The following is an 18490-nucleotide window of genomic DNA, read 5'->3' on the forward strand; positions in this document are numbered from 1 at the left end:
CTAGGAACTGATGAGATTATCCTCACATAGAATTAGGTTAACCCCATCTGACATGTATGGGGATAGGCGCAATAGTTGAAAACAATAACAAGTATTATGAAAATATATGTGATAATAGTTACTTTACCCACCTGTTCCCTCGGCATTCTTTGAGGTAGCCACCTATGGTAGTTTATGACATTGATAATGACAAAAGAACAACATTGGTAATCATCCCAATAGTGTTAACATACTGGAAATAATAATAAGTGAAAGACTTATAATACCGAGCAGTATGTAGATGATGCATAGGAGCATCGTGATGATGGCTCCTATGCCCTCCTTGATGTCAACTATTGCTCTTCCAGGGACCATGTCTCCGAAGCCAATGGTAGAAAGCGTGACAAAGGTGAAGTAAGTTGACGAGGAGAGGTCCCAGTCCTCCCAGTAGGAAAACAGCACTCCACCCAACATTATATAGACAAAGAGCAGCACCAAGTTCAATGTAACAGGAACAAATACCTGCATAAGTTAGAGGAACAAGTTAGTTGGAGTTGTGTATATATTTACTTAATTTACCTAATTGTAATACAGTATATAGGAAAGAAGCAATGTTTGTTGGGTCCCATCCCCTATTCTCTAATTTTGTAACATACCTAGACTTAGATTCATGTACAGTTCCAACTTAATCTATATCTTTGATTTCCAATAATCATATTTAGATTTGAACTCGTGTATTGTTTGAGCTTGGGCTACATCATCTAAGTTATTCCACATATCTATACATCCATGACCTCTTAAAACCCTCCCATCTTTAATTAGGAGATCTCTTCTATCAATGCAATCTATTCCCTTTAGTCACTGTAATCACGTCACCTCTTTCTCTTCAATCTTTCAAAGTTGGTAGACCCAGTACTTTTAGCCTTTCCTCATGGATTATCTGCTAGACTGGGAACCAGTTTGGTTGCTGCCCTTTGTATTCTCTCAATCTTCCTTATATCCTTCACTCTGTGTTGGGACCATACTACTGACGTATATTCCAGTCTTGAATGTATCAGAGTTTTGATGAGTTTTTTTCATCTCTTCATCCATATAATGGAAAACCATTTTAATCATCTGCAGTAGTCCATATATCTCTTCCACAATCCTGCTGATATGTCTGTTAGATGACAGGTTGCTTTTTATCAACACTCCCAAGTCTTTCTCCTCTTTTGCTTTTGTAATGGCTCTGCTTTCTAAAGAATAATTTAAGGATGGCCTTTAGCCACTATTGCCAATTTCCAGTACTTTGCTTTCTTTTTTTTTTTTCTTTTTTTTTTGAGCTTCATTTTCCATTCTTGGCTCCATGCAAAAATAGTATCTAGATCTTTTTGCAATATTCTACCATCCTCCTCATTTTTCACTCTTTTCATGATTTTTGCATCATCTGCAAACATGTTGGCATAGCTTGTTGTTCCTTCCATCATGTCATTAACACAGACAAGAAACATTATTTGTACAAACACTGAACCTTGTGGAACTCTGCTCGTTACTGCTTTCCAGCTTGACATCTTGTCCTTTACTATTGTCCTCATGTATCTTTCCTTCAAAAAGTCTTTAATCCATTCTAGTAGTTTGTCTCTAAGTTCTCCAACATGCTGCAATTTCCAGATAAGTCAAAAACAATTATTTTTTTTAATGGGGGGGTGGATCTTTCTGTCCTTCATCCCAATTTTATGTACTTTCAATTGTGAATACAGATTTAAAGTGTCTGTTCATAATTTCAGCCATTTCTATTTCATTCCCTTGACACAGTTTCACTATTTCTTATTTATCTTGTAGTTTACCATTCACATATATACCTGTAGAATAGTTTAGGTGTGTCCTTGCATTTGTCTATTATGTCTTTTTCATAGTTTCTCTTTTCCTCCCTTCATCTTTTTACATGTTCATTTCTTAGTTTGATATATATTTGTCACTTGCTAATTTTTTCCATCTTTTCCAAGCTTTATCTCTTTTATCTTTAGCCTCACTATATTTTTTGTTGTACCAGCACTTATTCTACACTTGTTCTTGCCTCTGTTTTGGTACGTATTTGTCTATTCCCTCTTTATAATTTTCTTTTAATATGTTCTATTTCTCTTCCATCTTTGTTTCTTCATTTAAGAAGTTTTCCCAATTTACATTTTGAAAGCATTTTCTGATTTTCTCCTTAGTCTTCCTTTTCTATGTCTTTCATTTCTCTCAAACCAATTTGTTCTTTCAGTTCGAGCTCTATTAGAATGTGGTCACTCTTCCCAATCGGTGTCATGTATTTCATTTTATCCACGATTTCAGGCTCTGACGTAAATATTAAATCTAGTCTTGATGTTTCCTCATTGTTTTTATATCTGGTATTTTCATTTACCCATTGAGTCATTGTGTATTCAATGGTCATATCCAGTAGTATATTTCCCCAAAGGTCTTCACTTTTCACTGTCATTTCTTCCCAACATATTTCTTTTGAGTTAGTCACCCATAATTGTTATGTTTCCTCTTTTCAGTAATTAAATTAATGCATGCTTTGTGTCTTACATCATTTTTTATCACTCTCTGTCCAAGAATATGTTATTTTTTCCTTCTGTTATTTTTGTCATATTTAAGCCTTTCTTAGTCAAAAATGTGACTCCTCCACCGTTTCTCCTTTCTGTTGTTCATCAAATGGTTGTATAAACCTTGTCCCACAGTATTAGTTGGTAGTGGATCTTTTAATTTCGTCTCCACAATTCCCATTGTGTCTGTATTTTCTACTGCCAGATAGTCGTTTAATTCATTTAGTCCTGAAATAATGACACCTATGTTGGTATACGTTATTTTTCTTTTTTTCTTTTCTCATTTTTTATTTATTATGTTTCCTTATATATATATATATATATATATATACTATATATATCTATATATATATATATTTATATTATATATATATATATATATATATATATACATATATATATGTATATATATATATATGTATATATATATATGTATATATATGTATGTATATATATATACATATATATATATATATATATATATACATATACACATATACATATTTATAGACATATATATATATGTATATATGATATATGATATTTATGTATATATATATATGTATATATATGTATATATATATATATATATATATACATATACCATTTTCTCAGCATCAGGTCTAGTACTCTAAAAAATCATTCTTTTCTGTCTCTGTTTTTTTTCCATTTCTTAAGTGTCTTTCCCTTTTCTTCCTCTTCGCTCATTTCCTTTTTTTCCATATATTTTGCACCTAAAGAATAAATACATCGAAATGAACAAAGAAGTGAGGGACTTAAAGAAAGAAAATGCGGAAATAAATAATGAGGTAAGTGAATCGATAAAAAAAATCAAAGTAAAAAGTGAAAAGGAGACACAATACATCCACAGCAAAACCACTTCATTTAATCGGCGCAGTGACCCCTTCTCTCCGTTCCCTCATGCAGAAAAAAAGGGGGAATATTCCTTCGGGCTGCATCAAAATATTCACACATACTCCCTCACCCCCATACTCCATCAACTCCCTTCCATTCACCATACACAACAATTCCCCACTCACCCCTATCTTCTGTCTTCTCCCGTCTTTCCTCAAAATACATTCCCCTCTTTTCCAATGTCCCCTTTACCTCATCCAACCATCTCATCCTTGGTCACCCCATCCTGTTCACTCCCCCCACCTCTGCCTTCCACACCTATTTTACTAATATTTCTTCACTCATTCTTTCCATGTCTCCAAACCATCCAAATACTCTTTCATCAACCCTATATCCCAACTCCCTTTCCATCCCCTGCTCTCCTCTTCACCTCCTCATTTCTCACCATACTTCTCAGGCATTTCATCTCAAGCACATTTAAACTATTCCTCTCTTCCTCTCTTATGTTCCATGTTTCTGCCCCATACAGTGCTGTCAGCACAATCACTCCTTCATACAATCTCCTCTTAGCATCCATTCCAAAATGTCTATTTCTCATTACACTTTTTAATCCCCCAAGGCATATACTTGCTTCTCTCAATCTACATTCTACCTCCACCTCCACTCCTCCCTTTCCCAGCACATTCACTCCAAAGTGTCTTAAACTGTCCAATCCTTGCAGTTGAAGTGAGTGCATTTGGAGTGTGTTGTATATGTAATATTGTATAAATGTGTAATTGTGTGGAACTATGTATAGCAGGTTCCCGCTAATGAACTTGATGCCATGTGGCATCAGTTCTTCGACAGCCTTTGGTGAGAGAACACGTTCACTCTCCCTAATATTACACTTTTGTATTAATACAACTCTTACAAGAAACTTGTCAGTATTTTCTTAACCATTATACAGTCTCTTGCCCTTAATCTCACTTTCAATCTGCTGCCATCCTCTCCCCTTGTACATCTTATCATATTACTTTTACCCACATTTATCTTCAAATTCCTTCTTTCGTTCACCTTCCCAAAATCCGTCACTAACTTCCTTAATCCCTCCTCTGATTCTGCTATAAGCGCAGTGTTGTCAGCAAACAACAACTGGCTTATCTCCCATTTTTCTCCATTTTCTTTAACCATCACCAATCCCCAATTACCTCTCGAACCACCCCATCCATGTAAAAATTGAACAGTCATGGCGACTCTCTCCATTTCTAATTCTAACACAGGCCCTACTACTCTTATAAAAAAAAAAAAAAAAAATCCTGACTGCTCTTAACAGCTTTCCCCCTATCCCATATATCTGCAATACCTCCCACAGTGCCTTCCTATCTACCTTGTCATAGACCTTTTCCAAATCCATAAAAAAATCCTTACCTTTTCCTAAAACTTTCTCACATATCTGCCTTACCACAAAAATCTGATCCACACAACCCCTACCTGTCCCCTACCCACACTGCTCCTCACCAATCCCTCTGTTCCTCCTCTAATCCTCTCAATCAAAACCCTCCCATAAGCCCTCCCACTCATAATCTAAATATGATTATTAGAAATCAAGGATATATATTAAGTTGGAACTGTACATGAATTTGAGTCTAGGTATGTTAGAAAATTAAGGAATATGGAACGGGACCCAACGAGCGTTGTTCCTTTACTGTATACTACAGTTAGATAAATACAGTCCACTCATCCTTCTCTCTCATGCAGCACATCAGTCACTCTCGAATTAAAGTTTAGCAGATTGGTTATACAGTGAAATCTCGATTAACGAGCATAATTCGTTCCCGAATCTTCTCATAATTCAAAATACTCGTTAAGCGGAAAAATTTTCCCCAGAGGAATCAATGTAAAATACGATAATGCGTCCCATACTGAAGAAAAAATACCCAAGAATAATTTGTAATAATATCTAAAATATTTTTCAATTATTAACGCATAAAATTAAAAATAATGTACAGTAAATGAACCTGGGAAAGGATAAATAATTAGTAAAATTATATATATATATATATATATATATATATATATATATATATATATATATATATATATATATATATATATATATATATATATATATATATATATATATATATATATATACTGTTGCAATTTAGGAAAAAAAAAGTTGCTCCTGCGAAAGGGAGATGAAGACGGAGAATGATTATTGACATGAAGGATGAGAGTCTTCCACCAAGGGAGATTTCTCCTCACTCGCTGCTTTAATAGTGTCGACTGACTCACTAGCTTTAAATATTTTAGAGACATTGGCACAACTGGCGCTTTATTTAGAATCTTTTTTCACTAGAAAACTGTCTAGAGACATTTGTTTTGTCTACGCTTCAAAAATTGGCAAAAATGCTACACAGTATTATTTTTAAATAAATTTCTAGTGTGCATAGCCACTGCCTTATTAGTGTGATACTTCTCAATGAACGATGGAACAGTTTTTCAGGCTTTAAGTATCTCCCTTACTGCACTGGAAGGTTGTTACTCTGCTAAGGCTGTTAGCTCCTCCTCCCCTGACAAAATCTCCTCCACAACTTCTTGCAGTGAAACAGAATGCAACTCCATAAGCTCTTCGGTGGCCAGGTACTATCTATGCTCTTCCACAAGCTCGTTGATGTCGTTGTTATCCACCTCCAGTCCCATGGTCTTGGCCAAAGACACAATCTCGTCGACTACAGGCTCCACATGCAGACTCAAACCCCTCAAATTCGCGTTCGACAACGTTACCCGATTAAAAGCTTCATCCAAGCCAATACAAAGGTTCTCTTGGTGACCCCCTCCCATGGTTTGTCAATCATGTTGAGGCAAGGAACGATGCGAAAGTGGTCTTTCCAAAACTCTCTGAGTGAGACTGGTCCCCTCAGTCAACTCTAAATAATGCTCGAAGAGCGCTTTAGTGTAGAGCTTCTTAAAGTTTGAGATTTCCTGCTGGTCCATGGGCTGGCATAAAGGAGTGGTTTAGGGGGTAGAAACTGGATCTTGATGAATTGAAATTCATCAAGGTCATCTTTTAGACCTGGAGGATAGACAGGAGAGTTGTCCATAGCAAGCTAGACATGAAGTGATAGATTCATCGTAACCAAATATATATTTTCCCACAGAAAGACCAAATACCTCATTGATCCAATCAGTAAAAAGATCACGCCTTGCTGTTGGACCTCCACATCACACTCAGCCTACTCTTCTGGACTTTGCACTTCTTGAAGGCTCATGGATTTTCTGAATGGTAAACAACCAGCAGTTTCATTTTCAAATCCCTGCTTGCATTGGCACAAAACAGCAGTTTGAGACGGTCATTCACTGGCTTGTGGCCGGGCAGTGCCTTCTCCTCCACTGTTATATAGGTTCGCTTTGACATCTTCCAGAAAAGACCCGTCTTGTCGTAATTAAAAACCTGCTGTGGCAGGTAACCTTCAGAATTCACAAACTTCATGAAGTCACCGATGAAGTTCTCTGCTGCCTTTGTATCAGAGCTTGCTGCTTCTCCATGCCTCACAACGCTGTGGACGCCGATTCTCTTTTTAAACTTCTTGAACCAACCACGGCTTGCCTTGAATGCTTCTTTGTCCGTTGGTGCTCCTGTCATTTTCTTAACGACATCGACGAAAATTACTCTCTCCTTCTAACAAATGATGCTCTCGCCAATATTGTCGCCTTGCATTCGCTTCTCGTTGATCTGTATGAGAAGCAACTTTTCAACATCGTCAAGAATACGTGGCCAATACATAGATATGCTTGTCACCTTTGAAGCATCTATCTCCTTAATACTGTCCTTGTCCTTGAGGATAGTGCAAACGGTTGTAGTCCGATTGTATGTGCGTGCTAGGTCAGCCACGCTCACACATCGTCCTCGCTTCTCAATGATTTCACGTTTCACTTCTATGGTTATTTGTCTTATCTTACCCCTGTCTTCTAATGTTTTTTCGAGGACATTCTAGCAAAAAAAATCACAATGCGTCTGAACACAAGTTTGGAAAATGTACGATCACAAGTGACACTAAGATGCTGGCGAAACGAACGCTAAACACAGGCTAATAGCCGGGCTTCCCGGTAACACGAACAGAACGGTCACTCCGTATACATATAATGCGTGTCCAGCTCCCATCACTAGCTTCCTACTGAACGTATATAACAAACTGATTTATGACACATTATTTCATCACTAATCAATCACCACATTAACATTTATTTCGTTTCCAATTGTTTCATGATCCACTTAGCTACCACAATGCAATTATTACAATATAGTTGGGAAATTTCCAGAATTGCATCCGCAGACAATTCTAAGACACTTTTCTTCTATATTTTCGTCGAAAATGTCCCGTTTTCAAGTTATCCAACCCCCCTCAACAATTATACAAGTGAAATATTCAAATTTTCGAAATAGAAACCGGGTAATATACCATTGGGAACAATTCTACTACTCTTTAGCTCTATGAAATTTCTGTTAGAAATTCCTCGTTTTCAAGGTATGCCACCCCCTCCCCTTTCACAATTTTGGGAGCGAGAGCCTGGGAGCTGAGAATCGGGGGCTTTGGGTGGTGAAGTAAAAGATGAGTGGGCAATTCTAATCTAACCAACTAAACCAAACCTAATATAGCCTACCCAATCCCGCACAACCTTGCATTATAGCCACCGTGTTCAAACTAAAGGAGGGAGTCGCGTCCCCACAGTATAACCGTTGATTGGCAGTCCCGTGACACTCACGGTTACATATAATTGGCTAGAAAGAAAATAGACATAAATCGAAAATGTGCCATTTATTACAGACATGCCACAGAAGAAAAGTGTGTTAGATAGTAAAAAATAAGAGATAATCTTTGTTTTATAATTCAATTTGCTGCAGGTGTAATACTGGATATCTTTATGCATTCATCAGCTGAGTTGCTTGAAAACTACAAGCTTTACTGGATTAAAAAAAAAAATCAAGATCTAGTAGAAATTTTCAATTAGTGGCAACACTGGCCGAGAAGCAGACGGGAACAAGCTAGCCACGTATCATTAGGAGACGCTCCTCGTAACTCGTGGCTAGGTAGGTACAAGATCTAAGAATATAAGGTCTAACCACTTCCGACCGAATTTCGAGGGAGTTGGCGCAGCGGGCCCGTGAACGTCACCTGGCTGCTCAAAGTGGGGTTAGCGGGTCCTATAGCTGTCAGTTGAAGCTGGTCCGTCGTTCAAAAATGACGTTGCCTTCGCTCGCACTGCTCCACGCAATTAGTTATATTCTGACAAATATTATATAAAATATATATAAATATATATAAAATATTATAGTTCCTGTCTATATATATGAATATATAATATATATGATATATAATATATATATATATAATATATATATATATATATATATATATATATATATATATATAATATATATAAAATATTATAGTTCCTGTCTTCCTTGGCGTTTCACAGTTTTCTTCAGTGTATCACAAAGAGAAAATGGACTCAGCCAAATGACGTCAGAAGCTGCGCAGAAGAATGTAAACGGTCTGACCTGTATATTTAGACCTTGTAGAAAGGAGCCTTCGCATCGGGCATACGAATCACGAACCGTCACTCATTAAGTGAAACGTTGATCGCTTTTTTTTTTTTTTTTTTATACGAATCACTCGTCATGTGAGGTGCTCATATCACGAGTTCTGACAGTACAGTATTTTCATTCTCGGAATCCCAATTTATTGCTTAAGATGTTTCATCCATCTATCTTTTACAACATTGTCACACATTTTAACCATCATACTAGTCAAAGGCACTGGTCTATAATTCAGTGGCACCTTTCTGTTACTTCTTTTGAAAATTGGTGTCACATTTCCAGTTCCTTGACACCTTTTCCTCTTGTAGTGTGTATCTACTTAGTTGTATTTACCTAGTTGTAGGTTATAGGATTGGAGCAATGCTCATGAGGTCCCGTTTCTTTTCCTCCCTTTGTCAAACCTTGTTTGAATTTCTATGACTTGTCAGTCTTTCTTAATTTACCAGTATGTTTTTCTGTCCACTTTCTTCAAACAGCTTCCAGTTTAGATATCATTATCATGTCACATCATCATGTAACATGTTGTTTAGACCAGGATCTTGGTTGCCGCCTTTTGTACTTTTTAAATCCTTCTTATGTCTTTCTTTAAGTATGGTGATTACGTCACTGCTACATATTCCAGTCTAGGACATATCAAAATATATCAGACTCTTACTGATTTTCTTCATTCTGCCTTCATCCACATAGTGAAATGCCACCAATATTTTTCAACAGACTTTTTTTTTCTGTTATTAATTTTCATGTGAGCATTAGGTGATAGATCGTCTTTGATTATGATACCTAAGTCGTTTTCCTCCTTTGCTTTTGTTGTTATTTCATTTCTCATTCTTACTTTAGATAGGAACAACCTATGTAGTTCTTCAAACGAAAATTAAAATGAAGAGGCTTTGGTACCAAGTGCCTTCAAAGACTTATGAATATCGCTGACATTATTTTATATCAAATCAAGACCTGTTCCCAGAGTAAATCCGTCAGCTCAGGTTATATGGACATGTGGTGCATTTTCCTGATGTTGATCTCACAGGGGTATCTCCATAATATACAGCACTCGATGGAAGAGACAAAGGGAACTCCCACATGACTCGTACTTGAGGCAGATCGACCAGTCCTGTTGAGAGCTATTTGGATGGGTGAGGTGGCTGCATGGATGACTTATCTGGGGGAAATCAAGGGGAATAGTGTTCGTTCATGGATGAAGCGACGCTCCTCACAGCGTATGCTCCACACAGATAAGTTGTTTCTAGCACTGTAAAAATTGCTTCACCATATTCTTTTGGTGTGTTTCATATTTTCCTATGACTAAACTAAAAGTAACAAAAACCTAATAAAATCCATTAATTATGTTGTCTTCTTTTATTAGGTTACTTATATTATTTCCATACAGCTATCGAATAATCGAATACTCTCTTAATCTCTAGCATGTATTTTTTTTTTAGCTTTATGTTTTTTTTTTCTTCAAGTAAGGTAGACCACATAAGTGTAAATTCTACCTTTACATAGAAGACCGAGACGTTAATTTCAATATATCAAAGAATCCTAAAGCTACTCACCTCATTCGTGGGCATATAGTCTTCCTTCCCCACTATATCATCGATGAGCAATCGTTTGTTTTTTTTGCTGACATCGGGTGGGAGTTCAGAGTCATAGCGTCGGGCTCGGCACATCCGGCAGCAACAACGACTGTGGGGAAGGCATGAATAATTATTTCCCCCGTACATACATACATATACCAAGGCTTTTTCCCCCTTACAAGGGAGGTAGCCAAAAAGAAAAAGGCATAAAATCACTCCCACCCATTCCATCCCTGAATACACTCCACACACCTCCACCCTCCCTCTCATCTTAGCACCTCCCGGATGACGGGTCATCCCTGCACCTTGTCCACTGGCCTGGGTCAGGAGCAGTGTCGCAAGACACAGCACATCCACAGCAAGGCCGCTTCATTAAATCGGCGACCCCCCCTCTCCGTCCCCCCATGCATAAAAAGAGAAGACGGGGAGAAATCCCTTCGGGCTGTGTCAAAATTTGCCCACACATACTACCTCACCCCCCATCCCTCCGCCCATTCCACCTCATGCATCACAACATCATCCATATACAACCATTCTCTATTCACCCCTGTCTTCTGTCCTCTCCCGTCCTTCCTCAACAGACATTCCCCTCTTCCCCAAAGCCCCCTTCACCCCATCCATCCACCTCATCCTAGGACATCCCTTCATGTTCACTCCTTCCACATCTGCCTTCCATACCTCTTTTACTAGTCTTTCTTCACTCATTCTTTCCATGTGTCCAAACCATCCTAATACTCTTTCATCAACCCTATCTCCCAACCCCCTTTCCACCCCTGTTCTCCTCCTCACCTCCTCATTTCTCACTCTATCAAGCCTAGTAACCCCCATCATACTTCTCAAGACACCTCATCTCAAACACATTCAATCTCCTTCTCTCTTATGTTCCATGTTTCTGCCCCATACAGTGCTGTTGGCACAATCACTCCTTCATATAGTCTCCTCTTACCATCCATTCCCAAATGTCTATTCCTCATTATACTTTTTAATCCACCAAGGCATTTACCCCGTGCTGGGGTATTAATCGCCTGTTATTGTGCAGTATTTATTGCACAGTAGTATGCAGCTGATGCTTTAGGGACTTTTTTAGAGGATCCCCATGGACCAGAGCCACATATTTTGTCTATATGAGAGTAAAATCTCTATTCCTAAAGTAATGGTGCTACTTTTATACGACGACTGTCCTTCCTTTATGCTATTCCCTTGAAACGGTCCTTTACCACTTCTTTGATCATACTTTTTCTTTTTCCTGGTGTCCCCTGTGGTAGGGGGTAGGAGTATAACAGGAAAGTTTGAAAGTAATAATAAAAATGGAAAGAAGATGAAGGAGTGAGGGGGGGTGAGTCAGGCAGGGAGGAAAGGGTAAAAGGTGCAGATGAACAAATGTTAATGGAAGTGAAGGCAGTAAAAGGAACATGGGTAATGTATTTTAGAAAGCTGTTGAATGTGGAGGAGGATAGGAAGAGATTGATTGTAACAGTGGGAGGCGCTAAAAAAATGACGTTGATGGAATAGGAAAATGAGATGTAAGAAAAGGTGAGGTACAATGAGCATTGAATATGCTGAGAGCTATAAAGGTACTTCAGTTAGATGAGTGTCATATGAAGTGTGTGAAAAAGGAGAGTACAGTAATAGTGGACTGGCTAGTGAGGTTATTTAATATGTGTCTAAGGTAAGGTAGAGTGCCAGAGGACTGGAGGAGCGCCTGTATAGTCCTGGTTTACAAGGGAAAAGAGGACAAATGTGAGTGTAGTAATTTCAGAGGGATCAGTTTGTTGAGTGTAGTTGGGATGGCTTATGGGAGGATTTTGATTGAGAGGGTTAGGAGAGGAACAGAGGGAGTAATTGGTGATGAGCAGTGTGGGTTTAGGAAAGGTAGGGGTTGCACGCTTCATTTTTGTTGTAAGACAGATATGCGAGAGAGGTTTAGCAAAAGATGAGGATGTTTTTGGACCTATATGGATTTGGAAAAGGCTTATGACAGGATAGACAGGAAGGTACTGTGGGAGGCATTGCAGATATATAGGATTAGGGGAAAGATGTTAAGAGCAGTCAAGAGTTTTTATGAGATTAGTAGAGCATTTGTTAGAATTGGGAGCAAAAATGGCGAGTGGTTTGAGGTAAAGGTGGGGCTGCATTAGGGATGTGTCATGTCATCATAGCTGTTCAATGTATACGTGGATGGGGGTGGTGCGGGAGGTAAAGGCAAGGGTAGCGGGCAGGGAATCAAAGATGGTCAAAGAAAACGAAGAAAAGTGGGAGATAAACCAATTGTCGTTTCCTGACGACATTGCACTTGTGGAAGGGTCAGAGGAGGGATTAAAGGAGTTAGTGATGGAGCTTGGGAGGGTATGCAAGAGGAGGAAGTTGAAGGTAAATGTAAGTAAAAGTAAGGTGATGAGATGTATAAGGGGAGAGGATGGCAGTAAATTGGGAGTAAGTCTTAAAGGAGAGGTTGGAGGAAGTGGATAGTTTTAGGTACTTGGGGTCGCATGTAAAAAAGGGAGGAGTGGAGGTGGAGGTAAATCGTAGATTGAGGGAAGTAAATAAATGCTTTGGGGGATTAAAAGATGTCATGAGAAATAGGTATCTAGAAATGGATACAAAGAGGAAATTATATGAAGAGGTGATTGTATTGATGGCACTGCATGGGAGAGTGACTTGGAATTTAAGAGAGGTAGAGAAGAAAAGTATAAATATGTGTGAGATGAAATGTCTGAGAAGTATGGTAGGGGTTGCTAGGTTGGATAGAGTGAGGAACAAGGAGGTGAGGAGTAGAGCGGGAGGGGAAAAGGAGATGGCAGATAGGGTTGATGAAAGATTATTGGGAAGGTCTGGACGCATGGAAAAAAACAGTGTAGAAAGATTAGTAAAAGAGGTGTGGAAGGCAGAGGTGGATGGAGTGAACTTGAGGGGACAACCGAGGATGAGATGGATGGATGGTGTAAGAGGGGAATTGGGAAAGAGGGGAATGTCTGTTAAGCAAGAAAGGTAGGAAACAGGAGATAGGGGTGAGTGGAGAATGGCTATGTATGGATGATACTGTGATGCATGGAAGGAAGGGGCGGGGGGATGGGGGAGTAAGGAGTGTTTATGTGTGAATGATATTTTGATGCAGCCCAAAGGGATTTCTCCCCGTCTTCTCTTTTTCTGCATGAGGGGACGGTGAGGGGGGGGGACCGTCGATTAAATAAAGAGGCCTTACCATGGATGTACTGTATCTTGCTACATTGCTTCTGACCCAGGGCAGTGGACGGGATACAGTTATGATCCATCATCCATGGTGGGCTGAGATGAGAGGAAGGAAAAGGTTATCGTTATCCTAGTTATTATCATTACCTGTAGATATAGACGAAGCTGTTGGCCATGGCGTCGCCGATATTTGCCAAAAAGACGAGAAGAAGAGGGCAGCCGATGATTGCATAGATTATGCAGAAGATCTGTCCCCAAGTCGTTACAGGATATATGTGACCGTAGCCTTCAGAGGATAAATTCATAGAAATATAAATAAACAGGTTCTCTCACATGGGGAGGGGTGCATATGACCGAGGCGGCACTTTTAGGTAGTGAAAGTTAACCAACCTTACAATTGATATTTTCTTGTTTATATTTTCTTTATAAATGTTTGATTTTTTTTTTTTTTTAGTGAAGCGGTCATTCAAAACACTCTATACAAAGTACAGCATATTACTCATATATGTACAAGGACATATCCTAATTCCCAACAATACATCTCTTCACTGGAACATATACGTAGATTAAACACTGTATAACACATCAAATAATTCCACAGTGTAAAAAGGCAAATATACCTTGGCCCAGAGTATATATATATATATATATATATATATATATATATATATATATATATATATATATATATATATATATATATATATAGCACACATGAACCACACTAATCCACTTAAAGCTACAAAATTCCCCGGTCCAGACGAAAATTTTCCGAGAATGCTTAAAGACTGTACATCTTAAATCTGTGACCAGTTAACGGAAATGTTTAATAAGTTGTTAGACACTAGTTCTGTGCCTATTACTTGGGGGTAGGCAAACACTGTTCCTGTTTTCAAAAAGAGAGACAAATCGTCTATATGCAACTACAGGCCATTCTATTTTACATCAGTTGTAGGTAAAATGTTTGAATCAATAATAGCTAATAGAATCAGGATCACATCGAGTGACAATTTGATTCGTGACTCACTGCATGGGTTCTCCAGGGGTAAGTCATGTGTAAATAATATTCTATCTTTTTACACTAATGTCTTCTCAAGGCATCAGATAACAATGATCGTTACGATGTTATTTACCTTGACTTTAGCAAAACGTTCGACAAAGTAGCCCATCAGAGACTACTAAAGTCAAAGCCTATGGCATAGGAGGAAAAGAGTTAGAATGGACCACAGCTTGGATCAGTGACAGAAAAGAACGGGTCACCATAAGCGGTGCAAAATCCAAATGAATGGGGAGCGTTTCTAGTGGAGTTCCCCAGGGCTCGGATTTTGGGTCCCTTATTGTTCATTATGTATATATACGATTTGGACAATGGAGTTGATAGTGATTTTAGAAAGTTTGCGGACGACACTACAATGAGAGACTTCTAATTAGGTCAGGAGAAGATGCCGAGATTCTGCTGGAGGATTATAACAACTTGTTCACATGGTCGGTGAAATGGCAGATGGACTTCAATATCTGAAAGTGCATTGTGTTAAACGTAGGTTTACACAACTCAGAAAGCAGGTATAGCTTAGAAAAAAAAAAAAAAGAAAAAAAAAAGAGAAAACTGAGTGCAAGAGTGACTTAGGAGTTCTAGTGAGCCCTGACTTTAAATACAGGAAACAGTGCATTAGCGCCAGGGATAGAGCTAACAGAGCATTAGGTTTCATTGCTAGGACGGTTACGAATAAAAGTGCAAAGGTGATTATCAAACTCTATCTTGCGTTAGTAAGACCCATTCTTGATTGTATGGTACACGTCTCATAGAATGGATATCAGTTTACTAGAATCAGTACAGAGGAGAATGACCAAAAATGATACATGGGCTCAGAACCTTACAAGGACAGGTTTAGGCACCATAACTTACACTCTCTGGAAAGACTCAGAATGCGGGGAGATCTAATAGATGTGTTCAAGTGGATCAGAGGTTTTAACAAGGGTGACGCTAACAAGGTCATCATATTGAGACAACAGGGCAGGACTCGCAGTAATGGATTCAAATTGCACAAATTTAGATTTAAGAAGGAAATAGGCAAGAAATTATTTACTAATAGAGTGGTCAATAAATGGAATAGACTTAGTAACCATGTAGTGAGCGTTGAAACTATCGGTTGTTTTAAGAAAAGGTTAGATAGCTTTATTGATGGGGATGATAGGTGGTAATGGACATGGAACTGCCCAGTGTAGGCCTTATGGTATCTTGCAGTTTACTTCATTCTTATGTTCTTCTGACAATAAAGCAGTGTCACCACGTATTTGACCTAACCCAGACTCAATATACATAAAATACGCACACCACACTGATGACACGGCATTTGTATGTAATAATATAATTAATATTAGTTTGTCTTCTAAATAACTTTTGCATAACGATTAAGATATTCCTTCTATCGACATGGCACTGTGAAGAAGTCTACTTTGGTTAATGATATACTCATAAGTAATAATAATAAAAAAAAAATGGTCCAAAATGAAAGAGAATCTCATAAAATACGCCCAGTCTTCATATGTTTTTCTTATCTAGAAAAAAGGCAGATTTAGAAACTGTTATTATCTTTATTAGATGTTATCGAAGGCGACCAACAATTTTACTTTTCTATTGTACACTTCCGTATTGCATAACTCATTACATTTTATCATAAGCTATAATATGACTTTATTGGTTTTACAAACGTATTTTGTAAACGACTATAGATAAGACCAATGAAGAAAGCTGATGGATAGAGTGACACGTTACCACAGTGTTTGTTTGGAAACGCACCTCTCGACCGGAATATCTACGAACAGAACGCGTCGCCAAGAGCTTATTGATCTGATGAACAGAAGCTTTGCTGGCTCGACATTCGTGCTTGGAGCTAAGAACATAAGAACGAAGGAGACTGCAAGAGACCATATGGCCTACACCAGGCAGTTCCATGTCCATTACCACCTATCATCCCCATTCATAAAGATATCTACCTTCTCTTAAAACAACCGATAGGTTTCAGCACTCACTACATGGTTACTAAGTCTATTCCATTCGTTAACCTCTCTATTGGTAAACCAGTTCTTGCCTATTTCCTTCCCTAAACTTGCCCAATTTAAATCCCTTACTGCGAGTCCTGCCCTGTTGTCTTAATATGATGACCTAGTCTGCATAAGTAAGTTATTTTATTTGGCATTGAATCAATATATATGAAGTGCAGATAAAGAAAAGAACACATAGTTCGAAATAACAATTACAGGTGCCGAGGATAACACAAAAAGCATCACCATAAAACTCCTATTAGATCACCCAGCTCTCTACAGTACGTCTTTCAAGGCTGTCGCCGCATCAGCTGATTAAAAATACCTGGCATCAGCCAGAATAGAAATCTTGAAGGGCACCATGTCCAGAAATGAGCTAACGTGATCGACCTATATTTTCGTACAATTATCTTATATTTCATTGTCAGAATGCAAGCTGCACCCGTGTTTATGTCAGTGTACAATCTGTGGAAAGCTCGATTTGATGTTGCTCGATGGTAAATTCATAAGGCGTTCATGCAACGTATTAAAAAGTTCGAGAAAGTGTGTGCGGTTGGACTTTTCGTGCCGTGCTCCTCCTCGAGGTTTTCGTTCTGATCACATCCGTGGAGTACATGCAAACACACGCTTGCCTGCACACACACACGCACGCACACATTGAAGCGAAGAGAGATGATTTTATAATCACCTTTCAAATGGTAAAAGTACTGTAATAGAAAAAATATAGAAAGTTAGGGTGACTCAAGAACATCTAAAGGACAACAGAGATTAAAGACAAATGAAAGATAAAGATATACGGAAGAATAGCTTTCCATATGACTGCAACAATATGTGGAAGAAGACAGAACATATAACCCAGGCCAACAACATTCATTAAGACAAAATTTAATAGTGGAAATACAGGACGGGACCGTATGAGCAGAGCTCATATGGTCATAACTCATACTCCACAGTTAGGTACACACACACACACACACACACACACACACACACACACACACACTAAAACACACACACACACACACACACACACACACACACACACACACACACACATATATATATATCTATATATATATATATATATGTATATATATATATATATATATATATATATGATGAAGGTGGAAAAAGAAGTCACGGGTCTAGTTCCGAGTTCCTGAGTTTATTCCTGACCGGTTTCGCTCTATGCTTCTGAAGAAGCATAGAGCGGAACCTACATGCTTCTGAAGAAGCATAGAGCGAAACCGGTCAGGAATAAACTCAGGAAGTCGGAACTAGACCCGTGACTTCTTTTTCCACCTTCATCAACTTGTCACAATGTACCAACACACACACACACATATATATATATATATATATATATATATATATATATATATATATATATATATTGCAGAAACCACAGGGAAATTAAAGTCGGAATACTGAACGTTTTCGTCTATTACGACATCCTCAGAGTACAAGAAAGAAAAAAAAATAGAACACAATATTTATACAGAAGAAAGAAAACTGGGAGAGGCTATAGCCACATAAAACCTTCGGACATTATACATACAACACATTCAATTACACATGGAAATGTTAATATTAATAAAAAATATATACATATACATTCATATACACATGGAAATAAGAATGGTAATAGTAACAAGAAAAAAAATGAAATAAAAAGAAGAACAAAAACCATGTGGCCGAAA

At 38.1% G+C, this 18490-nt stretch overlaps 1 protein-coding gene across 1 annotated transcript in view; it reads right to left on the reverse strand.

Moving 5' to 3' along the window:
- LOC143032753 (TWiK family of potassium channels protein 7-like) overlaps positions 1 to 18490 on the reverse strand; it is a 61172-nt gene that overhangs the window by 6490 nt on the left and 36192 nt on the right. Inside the window, exons 4-6 of the mRNA XM_076197736.1 lie at positions 13893 to 14031; positions 10536 to 10665; positions 267 to 501 (exon numbers count right to left, since the gene is read on the reverse strand). Coding sequence (XP_076053851.1) covers positions 267 to 501; positions 10536 to 10665; positions 13893 to 14031 — 504 coding nt within the window. The remainder of the gene's footprint in view (positions 1 to 266; positions 502 to 10535; positions 10666 to 13892; positions 14032 to 18490) is intronic.

This window comes from Oratosquilla oratoria, chromosome 1 (assembly GCF_046742065.1).
Source record: "Oratosquilla oratoria isolate Oo_2021 chromosome 1, ASM4674206v1, whole genome shotgun sequence".
Taxonomy (NCBI): Eukaryota; Metazoa; Arthropoda; class Malacostraca; order Stomatopoda; family Squillidae; genus Oratosquilla; species Oratosquilla oratoria.